This window comes from Medicago sativa, chromosome 6 (assembly GCF_051527215.1).
Source record: "Medicago sativa cultivar Bolivia chromosome 6, Bolivia_mono, whole genome shotgun sequence".
In the NCBI taxonomy this organism is placed as follows: Eukaryota; Viridiplantae; Streptophyta; class Magnoliopsida; order Fabales; family Fabaceae; genus Medicago; species Medicago sativa.
In genome coordinates, this window is record NC_140754.1 from 18,292,746 (window position 1) to 18,305,572 (window position 12,827).

A 12,827-nucleotide genomic window follows, 5' to 3' on the forward strand; every position below is an offset into this window, starting at 1 on the left:
TCAAAAAGATCATTAAATGGTCAATTGATCCTTTTTAATCAAAAATAACTTTTTTGAACTTAAAATAAAAGTTATTTGAACAAAAAACTTTCAATTAAATTAAAGAGTCTATAATAGTTTGCAAAAATTAAAATTGAAGATTACCCTAAACTCAAAATAAAGAACAATAGCCTATAAAGATTGACTTAATAAGAAGTAGATTCAACCGTAAGATTGTGGACCAACTTTTGTTGTTAATGTATGAATCTGAGTGATTTAGTAAGTATCTCTATAAATGTTCTTTGAACCTTGTGGCATGATCTAATATTGATGAGTCCCATATTCCAACTTATCTAAACCTTTTTACAAAAAAATAAAAATAAAAATAAAGAACAAATTAAAAAAAGAGTTAAATGAGTTTTAAGTCCCTATAAAATTTTCAAATTTTGTTTTGGTCCCTCTTAAATATTTCTTCAATTTTTGGTCCTCCAAATGTTTTTCGTCACAACTTTTGGTATCTACTTTTAAGTAAGATCATGTGTATCCTTCAAATTTTTTAATGAGTTTTTCATATACGTTTATAATATTATAAGAATATTTCTAAATATTTTTTTAAATAAATATGAATATTTAAGCGCCAAAAATATAAAAGTTCATATTTAATTAATCTCTTATTAAAAAATTCGACACTTGTCCCCGTGAATATAACTCAGTTGACAGGGACATTCATTGTTATATGTAGGGGCCGGGGTCCGAACCCCAGACACCTCACTTACTCATACGTAGAGGCATGCACACTGACCAAACGTTGTTTCCCTAAGATTTTTTTTTTTTGGTACAATTTTAAGATGAATTTCTAATAACTAAACAATTTGACAAACAAAACTTTTCAATTAATATCCATGAGACCCTAATTAACCCAATGTTTTGAAACATGTTTTTATTTTTATTTTATTTTAAGTAATAATAAAACACATTTTGTGTCAAAAAAAAAAAAACACATTTTATTACATTTGGATTTGGTTAGAACATTCATAACTTGTCAGAACTAAAAACGACACCGTTTCAAAACCAAACCATTCAGAACTAAACGCTTCACACACTGACTCAAAACTTTGACCCCTTTTCCAAACCCTAGCTAAAGCTTCACCATCTTCATCTTCATCTTCCTCCAAATTCATCTCTTTCTCTCTCTAAATCTTCACTCTCTCTCTTCAATTTCCTCAATTCACCACTTTCTCTTCTCAATTTTCACTCTTCAAACCCCAATTCATCTTACCCCTTTGTTTCTCTCTCTTCATCACCAAACCCTGATTCACACAAAAAAAATCACATTTTTCACTTCTTCATGGCTTCTTCTTCAATCAGTGGATCTTCCTGAATCCAGATCGAGGTAAACATTACTTGATTTAGAATCAAAATCAGTGATTTTCGTTCTTTCCATTTTGGTAACAGAATTTGTACGAAGTAGTTTTCACACTTGAATTTTGTTATGATTTAGGTACCCTTTTGGTCTATGATTGATTATATTGCATAAAGTTAAGATTTTTTCATCTGGGTCTTGAAGATTTGAATTTTAGGGTTTTGACCCTTTTGTTGATTAGATTTGGATAGTGATGTCTGTGAACAATAATAACAACCCTTCTAAAGGCATTGGTGCTTCTTCATCATCCTTTGGTAATGCTGGAATGCCCTCTAATTCTATGTCTACAAACCCTGTTTTTTCACAAGCCCAAGCCCAGGCCCAGGCTCAAGCCCAAGCTCAAATGGCTGCTGGTTTTCAAGGGCAGTTTCCACAGTCGCAAGCTCATGCTATAGTTCAAGCACAAAATAAGGCTCAGGCTCAAGCTCAGGCTCATGCACAAGCTGCAGCAGTAGCTCATGCTCAGCTTCAAGCTCATTTGCAAGCTCAAGGGTTGAGTCTTAATCAGAATCAGGTTGGTGGTTTAGGGAATTTAGGAGTTTCGTCGTCGTCGATGTCTACGCCTGGGAGCGGTAGTGCGAAACGTGGTCCTTTGAAACCACCTATGAGGCCGGTTGGATTTTCGCCTCAGAATAATTTCTCGCCGTTGAGACCGATGGAACTAACGCCTGCTGCTGCACGGAGGAAGAAGCAGAAGCTTCCTGAGAAACCAATGCAGGAAAGGGTGGCTGCTATTTTGCCGGAATCTGCTCTTTATACACAGCTTCTCGAGTTTGAGTCTCGTGTGGATGCTGCACTTTCTAGAAAGAAGGTTGATATTCAGGAAGCGCTGAAAAATCCGCCTTGTATTCAGAAAACTCTTCGTATTTATGTATTTAACACTTTTGCAAACCAAATTCGCACGATACCTAAGAAGCCAAATGCCGAGCCTCCGACGTGGACTCTGAAGATAGTTGGGAGGGTATTGGAAGATGGCGTTGACCCTGATCAGCCGGGAGTAGTTCAGAAGTCGTCACCGATGTATCCAAAGTTCTCGGCTTTCTTTAAAAAAGTAATCATTACTTTGGATCCGAGGCTATATCCCGAGAACAACACTATTGTGTGGGATAGTTATCGATCACCTGCTCCTCAAGAAGGTTTTGAAGTGAAGAGGAAAGGGGATAAAGAGTTTTCGGTGAATATACAGTTTTATATGAATTATGCACCTGAGAAGTTTAAGCTTTCACCAGCATTGACGGAAGTTCTTGCTATCGACGTTGATACTCGTCCAAGAATTATTGCTGCGATATGGCACTATGTGAAGGCTAGGAAACTACAGAACCCTAACGACCCTTCTTTTTTTCACTGTGATCAGCCTCTTCAGAAAGTATTTGGGGAAGAAAAGGTGAAGTTCACAACAGTTTCGCAGAAAATATCGCCACATTTGTTCCCTCCACCACCTATAGTTCTGGAGCATCAGATCAAACTATCGGGAAATAGTCCAGCTGGGAGTGCTTGTTACGATGCAATGGTTGATATTCCTTTTCCTATTCAAAGGGAGTTGTCTGCACTATTGGCAAATGTCGAGAAGAACAAAGAGATTGAAACATGTGATGAAGCGATATGTGGAATCATTAGAAAAATCCACGAGCATCGTAGGAGGCGGGCATTCTTTCTTGGTTTCAGTCAATCTCCAGTAGAATTTATTAATGCCTTGATTGAATCTCAAAGCAGGGATCTGAAAGCTGCAGCTGGAGAACCTAGTCGCAGTGCTGAAAAAGAGCGTCGAGCAGATTTTTTCAACCAACCATGGTAAGCTTTGAGCACTATCGCTGCTCATTTTCTGTCCTCCATTGTTTTATTTTATTTTATATTTTGTTTTTTGCTTGTCTCCTTTATTTGCTACCATTTTTGATTGCAAATTAATTCACCATCGTCTGCCGGAGTTGATTGTGATTGACTCGAATCAGATATAATTTAGAAGAGAAATGATATTTGTACAACCTTTTTTAACAACTTTTTGACAACTTTCTCTCTCATACTCACATTATCTTCTTATTTTCTCTTTCTTTTTCTCTCTCTATTATTTTTGACCAATCATAGGAGAGAAAACCAAAATTGTCATAAAAGTTGTACCAAAGAGTTGTACAAATATCACTACTCAATTTAGAATTGTCATTATACTTCTGTGATTAATAGTCCCTTCCCCATTTCAAAAAAGAAGTCCCCTTCCATATATTGTCTTAGTTGTTGAGGATTTATATATAAACTTAGTATATATGTTAGTTGGACTGTTGGATTTATGCGCCTATTTTCATCTCATATGGCGCAACACAATGTTGTCAAATAGCGTACTATGCTGTTATAGCATAGCATAATTTGAACAAATCATGATTTTGGCACAAAGTATTAGGAAGGATTAATAAACCATCATTTTCTAAGATCTGCAACTGGCAACCCTGTATGACCATGGTATGATAGGATTTCATTTCAAATGTTTTAAAATGCATGGTTTTTTTCTTCTTTTGTGCACAATCCAGTTAAAATAAGACTAGAATCAACGTGTCTGTATTTTCTATGTTTTATGGATACATTTTACTATTAAGTATTAACTATATCAATTATCATTCACTGAAATTCATATATTGTTTGACAACATGAGCAGGGTTGAAGATGCTGTTATTCGATACTTGAATCGCAAACCCGCTGCAGGAAGTGATGCTCCAGGAAGCACGTGATACCTAGAGAAGTCCTAGTGCTCCTTATTCTGAAATCATTCATCCTTTTATGCTATGCATTTCAATATAAATCAAGGGAATTCTTAAGTAAGCTAGTTTTCCATCTTCCATGCCGTATTTGTGAATACTGCTCCATAGCATATGGATCCTGCGAGCACTGCAACTAGTTGCTGTGCTGATAATTTATCAGATTGTTAGGAGAAAGATGGTAGCATCATAGTTTCATGTTTCTGTAGTTGTTGTAGTAGTCCACAATGGTGGATTCTTTGGTTATTTTGACATCATGAAAAATTTGTATTAGGAAGGATTAATTTGTGTACAATATCTTGGGTTGTCTTGTTTGTGACGCAACACAGGTGAAGAGAAAAACTTGTGCTGTATGCCATGATTGTGTTACAATCAATCTGTGATCTGTTGAAGTATGTAGTAATGTTATGAAAATAATACATCATATAAATTTGAGCTTCTTTTTTCAATGCACTTTAATTCAGCTACAAAAATGCAGATATGCTTAGATAGCCAAAGGACACTCAAAACTACCTATGCACCATCAAAACCTTGAACTATAAAATGTCTTGATCTATTATATAAAAGTTCTGTCTGCATTTTTAATAAACAATATATTCAAATTCAGTATACTTTCCCTCCAAAAAAAATTTAGTAGTTAGACTAAATTTATAAAAGTTCTGTCTGCAGTACTAAAATTTGTAGCAAATGGCTATAGAATTTTCAACGTATTGTAGACTTTTTTTTTACTTGTTTTTAACTAAACAACCAAACATACTCTTCATGCATGACTCCACAATTTAAAATCACTTTTAATTTATTTTATGAATAATTGATAAATGGTTCATTTCCATACCAAAAAAAATATTAGAATATAATTTTTATGCTATTCTATTTTACATAAAGGACCTCATCTTTCGGTCCATTTATGTACTGATACATCCCAACTTTGTGCTGCACTGGAGTGTCCACCTAAATTTCGATTCAAGTCTATGTTTACAATTATTTTCAGTAAATTGAAGAACAAACAGTCCTCGGATTAGGTGTGTCTCACGTGTCCGACACCGACACGTAATTACACTGAATTATGTGATTTTCTTAAATTATTAGCAGTGTCGGTGTGTCAGTGTCCGTGTCATGTCTGGTGTTCGTGTCCGTATCCGTGCTTCATTTATCATGCATCTTGTGCTGCGCTACGACTTTTCATTCATCATGCTTTGGAACATTTTCTGATTCAAGACTTTGTTAACCTTTTTTTCTCAATACAACTTATATCATATATCAATGCATGCAATACCATCCAAATGTTCTGTTATGTATACAGTGCTATTGCTACCATCATGGTGACTACTTGATATGGTATGTTGTCTCCTTTACAATGAGAACATATTCCTCTAAATTGCTAAGCTTCCAAATTGTTTGTTCCATTGCTCATAAGTGCCAAATTCATTAGGTGAAACAGAAGGCCTTATGTCTTGCAGGGAATTCTTAAAGTCCTACACAAAGTGAAGAAAACATTTTAAAAGTGGTAATCAACCTGAGAATTTTTTTTGAAATTTGTGTGTTCTGCATGCATCCTTTTCCATACCTGAAGAGTTACTGGTTTTACCTCCCGGTTTTTCTAGTTCGCAATTCCTACTTGATTTATTGCCTATCTCGGGGGACTCATGGAAGTATCCTTCACTACGTTTTTCATGTCTGATCCTGAATAACCTAAAAAAAACTTAGTCACCAAGTAAAAGTAATGTAAATCAACAGAAACCAAGAAAAAACCAGAAAAGAATAATACTTTGATCTCAGAACTGACCATTTCTTTGAAGACTCGTCTAAAGAATCATCGCCCTTGTTGCCAGCTATTCGGGAAGTCATATTTCCAATATTGCTCCCATTGGATTTAATAGGGTGGACAAAATTACCACAGACGCCTTGTCGTGAAACACCATATGATCTCCCACCGTATAGCCTGTTAACAGGATTGTTGTCGCATTGTGGTGAGACAGGCACATTGGGTGAACCCATTACCCCTCGCTTTTGATTTACTTCCATCTCCTGCCCAAATAAGACTAGCCATCAACATTTCTAATAGTTAAAAACAGAATTGTTTTTGCATTGTAGTGAGACAGGTGCAATATATGCACCAAAATCAATAGAATAAAATGAAAATGCTAATAGGTAAAAACAGGAAATAATCCCATCCAAATTTGCCATAGTCGTCAACAAAAAGGAGAGGCAGAGAGAAATTTGACGAATAAGGTAAAATAATTATACCAACTTTGCTCTGGCAGTAACAAAGCCGTTGCCAGCAACATCGGGATTAACTTCCTCCTTGCCTAAAGGTAGAATAAGGGGTATTATTTTCCGTGTGTGCACGTTTTGTCGAAAAAGTGTTTCGACAAGCTCTTTCTTCTCCTTCAACTTCAAAAACGGACGAGACACCAGGACCCTTTGTATGGATGGGATGTGATTGAGGCCTTCCAATAATTGTGCAGTCCTCAGAGCTGTTATTTTTCAAGTTGAAAAAACTTTTGGAACCATTACTATTCCTCAAGCTGCTTTTCCTATACATGGATGTTAACATAGCTTGCACCACTTCCTATCATGCTACATCAAAGGAATCCAAATCTTTTGTGAAAACCATTGTTTGCAATCTAAGTTTCTTACAAATTGATTGCAATCTTTTTCTTTAGATGGCTTGAGAAGAGCTTGAAAGTATTTAGAATTCTGTATCATGTCAATATCAATATCTCCTGTTGTGAGAAAAACGGGCTCCGGAGACCTTTTTGCTCGATCAAAGCTTTCCTGAGGAAATAGATAGGAATAAAAAACTTGAGAAACATGTCAACATAAGAAGAAGTTGATATCAATCAAGTATCACATATTCTCAAACTAAGACTGGTGTAACCACATAAACTGTTTAGGTAGAAAGACAGAAAAATCAGAGAAAAACAAAACACAACACGACCAATGTTTCAACCAACACTGTCTACATCTACGGACAATGACAGAATCTCCACTTTTATAAATAAGAAGATGTTACAAACACTACAATCCAACAATAAAAGCTTCCTCTCAACATATTTGTAGAATCACCTTCAACTTCTGTTATTTTCTAGGCCCTTAGAGTTAGAGCTATTTCAAATATGCATGAAGTTCCTTGTTGGAGCCATATTCCTCAAGAAGTGGCATACAAATAGTCACCGAGTATTACGGCATACAAAATTTCGACTAAATATCATCAGAAAATTTTGACTAAATTCTTTCAAGTTTCAAATATATGCAAACACATTACACTAAAAGTTGTTTGCTTTAAGTTATCCAACAACTACCATCAGGCTGTAACATGCAAAATTTTAATTCTTTTAAGTTATTTCTAACTAAATATCATTATTATAACAAAAGTATCATCAAATTCAAAACACAATTCATTATGACTCTCAAAACTAGCATTTGGCATGCAGCAGATAGAATAAAACAGAATAATTCTCTTTGGTTAATTTCTAAGTTCTGATTAATTTCTAAGTTATATATCAAACATAAATCAGAGTACATATACATATTTCATTCCCATCATTCCACCAGCCTTGAATTTTCCAACAACTATTCTTGACCTCAACAAACTCTTATAATAAACAAACTCTATTAAAAAAAAAAATTAACTACATTGCATTACTCAACTATTCTCCATACCAAGTGTACATGTTTAGGGATGGTTTGAATGTTCCAAAGCTTTGTTCAAACTTGAGATCAGGAGCTGAAGAGAAATACGAGAAGTCGAAGCTTCATACCACTGCCTAATGGAGTGATATACACTTTTAACTGTAAAGATCTATTTTATGGGAGGAGGATGATATAGGAAGCTAAGTAATTTGCATGTCTTCAAAGGATGATATAGCAAGCTAAGTTCTGTGTGAGAGGTGGAGTTGAAGTCCAAATTTTGTACCCATTTTGCAACATAAGCCAATTCTCCTCTCAATTTCTCCTTCCATACTTCCAATTTCTTCCAAACTTGATCCTAAACAAAATCAAACACAAGTTGCTTCGACCTTCCAACAAAGGAGGGAAGTCCCGAGTATTTTGATTGTGTCTCCACAGCCTTAAAATAAATCCACCTTTGGAAATCAATTATTTTGGTTATTTGAAACATCTATTGGAGATTATTAGGAAGACATTAGAACAATAAAATCACTTTATGATGCTAACATGATCTTATTGAAGAGGTAGGATCAAGATATTGACTATGATACATTTCTATTAATAGCAAATCATCGGTATCTTGAAACCAATAATATTTGTTCTATGCTACTCTTGCACAACCAAACGTTCAAATTTTAGGATCCCAAGACTTCCATTTTCATATCTCTAAGATTCTTACCGGCAATAGAGATTGATAAATAAAAGGGTATGTCTATGATCATCTATCTTCGAAGTTCGACCTTAACACTTAATTTCATTAGATGTCTTGATTACCAAGTTTGAGTTTCTCTTGTAGATTGTGGATGCAATAATCTCACATGGCTGTTTTCTAAGAGAATGTAGTGTACAGCATTCCATTGTTGGCGAACCTTCCCATTTGGATTACGACATCGAACTCCATGTAAACCAGAATAACTTCTTGACAAAAAACACTAGAACGAAGGTTTTAAATTATGGTCGCATCGAGATCTTTGAGTTTTAGGAGGGTCGAGGTCTAATACAACTAATGCAACTTTAGTCGCAGTGACCGCTGAAACATCAAAACCTTTATGTTGCAGCTCAAATATTTTGAATTGATCTTATATTTTTTCCTGCTATGGTTCCAAAGACTTACATGTTTGATATTATAACTATTGCAACCATCTTTTTAATTTTTTTTTTGTTTAAACAAAATCAGGTATCAACAATGATAAAGTCCACAAGAAAAACAATGCCAAAAAAGATATCAACAAAAATTACGTGACCATCTTTTGTTTAAGCAGATTGAATATGTGCCCGTCTTTTCACTAGTAGAATATAAAATACTTGACCAAATAAAAAATCAAACATGATAATTTCTCCGAAGAACATAAATGATTCTAAAAAAGTAAACCTATAACTTACCTCCAAGTCCAGGCTAACAATTAAAAAACTAATTTTACTATGGTGCAACTAAACTTGGTAAATAATCCTTGGTATAGATCCAAAGATTATTCATGGTCATGGGAGTTTCAGAATTGTCTTCTTGGTTATACAAAGTTGTTGCTTGCATTCTTCCTTCCACCGATTCAATAAGGAGCAAATAATCATTTTTAGAAGTGCTTAATGGTGGTAAAATACATTCTTCGTCAATTCGAAGAGCTTGATAACTAAGTTTCAACAATTGAGTCCAAGAACTTTCAACCTCATACTCATTCATCTGCCATAAAAAAAATTGAGTTCTTTCGACATCGTCATAAGAGAAACATAAACGATCTTTCAAAATCCCAAGACTTGGCTTAGCTCGCCAACGACCAACACGGTGGGCTTGATCAAAACAAGAAGGCAGAGACAATTGTTTATATGTTTCTTTACCTAGATCAAGTGAAACAATATAAACAGGAATCTTCCAATCACAATCAAAATTTGAAGTTGCAAACCAATTAAGAGTACCATTTAAATACATTCCAGGATTTCTTGTCAAAATACCAAAACCGGGGAAATTTTGAATATTTCTCCAACAATTGTCACGTTTGTTGTAAACATTTACCTCAGATTTTAATGAATCATTGTTAGAAGTTTTGAAATTCACAACTACCACCTTGTAAGTGTCCGATAAGCTATCGTAACCAAACCCAAACATATCATAAAGGGGGCAACCCCATGACCATGACTGAGAATGAACTAAAAGACTTGCTTTATAGGAGAGTGACTTGGTTGAAGGGTTCCATAAACAAACTAAATATTTTGTACCAGGACGCTTGATCAAACAAACCAAACCGTTACAAGAACCAACAACCTTATACTTTGATTTCAATCTGGAACCAAAATCAAAGTCTTTAACAATTGTGGATAATGATATATCATCATTGAATAAAGAAAAAGATTTAAGGCAATCAGTAAATTTGATTAATAGGTTAGTATTTTTTTGTGACATTTGAAGGTGGTATTTCACAAAAGTTTGATTTGAGATTAAGGATTCAAAATACTTGGACAAGCATTTGAATCGAATAAGGGATTTCAATGGAAGCCGTAAGAATATTTCAATTGCAATATCCTCACAGATGAAGGTTTGTGGTTGTGTCATGTTGATGAGGCTAATTTTGAGTTTTGGTTAATTCTACGATGCAATTTGAAGTCTAGCTTGATTGTTCCACGAGGTTCAAGTATCTAACCACAAAAAACAATATATAGCGATATTGTTGTATCTATACTATATACTATAAAAACACCTTCTCAGCTCGGTTAGATTTTTTCTTTCGAAAAATACCCTCAATTTTCGATACATGTAACAAATAGATAAGAATAAATTTAAATATTAAAAAAATATAACAAACACGATATGATTATATATATGTTTGGTTTTTTTTTTACTTTATCATTTAGGGTCTGTTTTGTTCGAGAATTAGGAGGGGAGGGGAGGGGAGAGAAGAAATTTTAACGGAGAGGAAGGGCAGGGAGATATTTTAATTAAAAGTGTGTTTGGTTCACAAGGGGAGGGGAGAGATTTTAAAATTATTTTACTGTTTTACCCTTAAACTTAATTAAATAAGGTTAATAAAGTAACGAAACAATGACGATGTAATCGATAACAACATAATGGAATAATGGATTAGTAATAGGGTTGTTAGAAGGAGTAATAAAAGTTGTTACAAGGAAAAATTGTTAATAATATGGAATAAAAGTTGATACAAGAAAAAATTGTTAATAATATGGAATAAAAGTTGTTACAAGATAATATAACCTATAACCTAATAATAGTAAAAGTTGTTTCAAGGATAATATAACATAATAATAATAAATGTTGTTACAAGGATAATATTGAGATTTTAAATTAATATAAGGATAATTTTGACAGTGCAATAAAATTTGATCCTCTCCCCTCCCCTCCCCTCCCATCCCCTTCTAAAAATTGAATCAAACACTTCAAATTAAAAATCTCTCCTCCCCTCCCCTCCAAAACTCTCGAAAACGGACTCTTAGAGTAACAAAATGAATATATTTATACATACTTTTTCATTATCCCAATTATACCCTTAAACAACTTTTTATATTATAAATATTATTGTTGGTGTTGCTAAAAAAGAAGTAACCAAATTCTTTTTTGTTGTTTTATTTTTTGTGTCATTAAAATAGATAATTATGGTTAGTTTGGTTTGTTATAACTTGAAAACAACAAACATGTATATTTTAAGTTTTAATCAAAATCAAAATTTCATTAAAGAACACCGCTCATAATTTTCAAACGTTAGCGTAATAAAAAGAGCGGAAAGACGGGCACGTGAGTACCAGTCTTTTCGCTAGTTAGGTTTTAACAATTAATTCCAAAAAGTTCAATTTTCTCACCGAAATCTATATAGCGCCGACACACTTCAGATCAAAGACATGTCTAGTGTCTGACACATGTCAAATAAGTGTTCAACACCAATACTTAGTTACATTCAATCAGTTTCATTTTCTTAAGTTGTTACCCATGTCTAAGTGCAAGTGTCTGTGTCAGTCCTTCAAAGACAACAACTACTCTTGAATTTCGACAAATTATTATCAAATTCTTTTCTCCCTTGGTATATACCCATCATAAATGTTTAATCTTGACTTCAATATGGTCAGTCAAGCCTGTCGTTAAGAGAAATCATCCCATAACATGATAACATAAGTCAGAATGGATTGATTCACAAATTTAATCAAAACCTCATGACCTACCGATGATATCAATTTCTCCTTCCATACTTTCAATTTCTTCCAAACTTGATCATAAACAAAATCAAAAACATGTTGTCTCGATCTTCCAACAAATGAGGGAAGTCCCAAGTACTTTGATTGTGTCTCCACAGCCTTAAAATAAATCCACCTTTGGAAATCAATTTTTTTGGTTATTTGGAACATCTATGGTGACTATTAGGAAGACATTAGAACAATAAAATCATTTTATGATGCTAACATGCTCTTATTGGCTAATGACATATTTCTATTAATAGCAAATCATCGGTATCTTGAAACCAATAATATCTGTTCTATGTTAGTCTTGCACAGCCCAACGTTCGAATTTTAGGATCCCAAGACACTCATTTTCATATCTCTAAGATTCTTACCAGCAACAGAGACTGATAAATGCAGGATATGACTCTTCATTTCGTTAGATGTCTTGCCTGCCATGTTTGAGTTTATCTTGTAGATTGTGTATGCATTACTCTCACATGGTTGTTTTCTAAGAGAATATCATGCAGCGTACAACATTCCATTGTTGATGAACCTTCACATTTAGATTACGACAACCACAATAACTTCTTGACAAAAAACACTATAGAACCAAGGTTTTAAATTATGGTCGCATCGAGATCTTTGAGTTTTAGGAGGGTCGAGGTCTAATACAACTAATGCAACTTTAGTCGCAGTGACCGCTGAAACATCAAAACCTTTATGTTGCAGCTCAAATATTTTGAATTGATCTTATATATTTTTTTTTTCCTGCTATGGTTCCAAAGACTTGCACACTTTGAAATTTAGTTTTTTGTATTCATTTAAACTTTATGTTTTTAGAGCTTGGAAAA

General features: G+C 34.0%; 2 protein-coding genes across 2 annotated transcripts; one reads left to right on the forward strand and one right to left on the reverse strand.

Annotated features, from left to right (window-relative positions):
• Positions 1–1,057: 1,057 nt before the first annotated feature.
• On the forward strand, positions 1,058–4,595 carry LOC146913394 (SWI/SNF complex component SNF12 homolog). Its single transcript, XM_085716561.1, has 3 exons — positions 1,058–1,372; positions 1,481–3,193; positions 4,047–4,595. Exons 2-3 carry the CDS (start codon positions 1,596–1,598, stop codon positions 4,117–4,119), a joined length of 1,671 nt encoding a protein of 556 aa, XP_085572687.1. The 5' UTR covers positions 1,058–1,372; positions 1,481–1,595; the 3' UTR covers positions 4,120–4,595.
• Positions 4,596–9,147: 4,552 nt separating this feature from the next.
• LOC146913395 (F-box/kelch-repeat protein At3g23880-like) lies at positions 9,148–10,363 on the reverse strand. Its single transcript, XM_085720923.1, has one exon. The coding sequence runs from the start codon at positions 10,361–10,363 to the stop codon at positions 9,239–9,241; it is 1,125 nt and encodes a 374-aa protein (XP_085577049.1). The 3' UTR covers positions 9,148–9,238.
• Between the last annotated feature and the right edge of the window lie 2,464 nt (positions 10,364–12,827).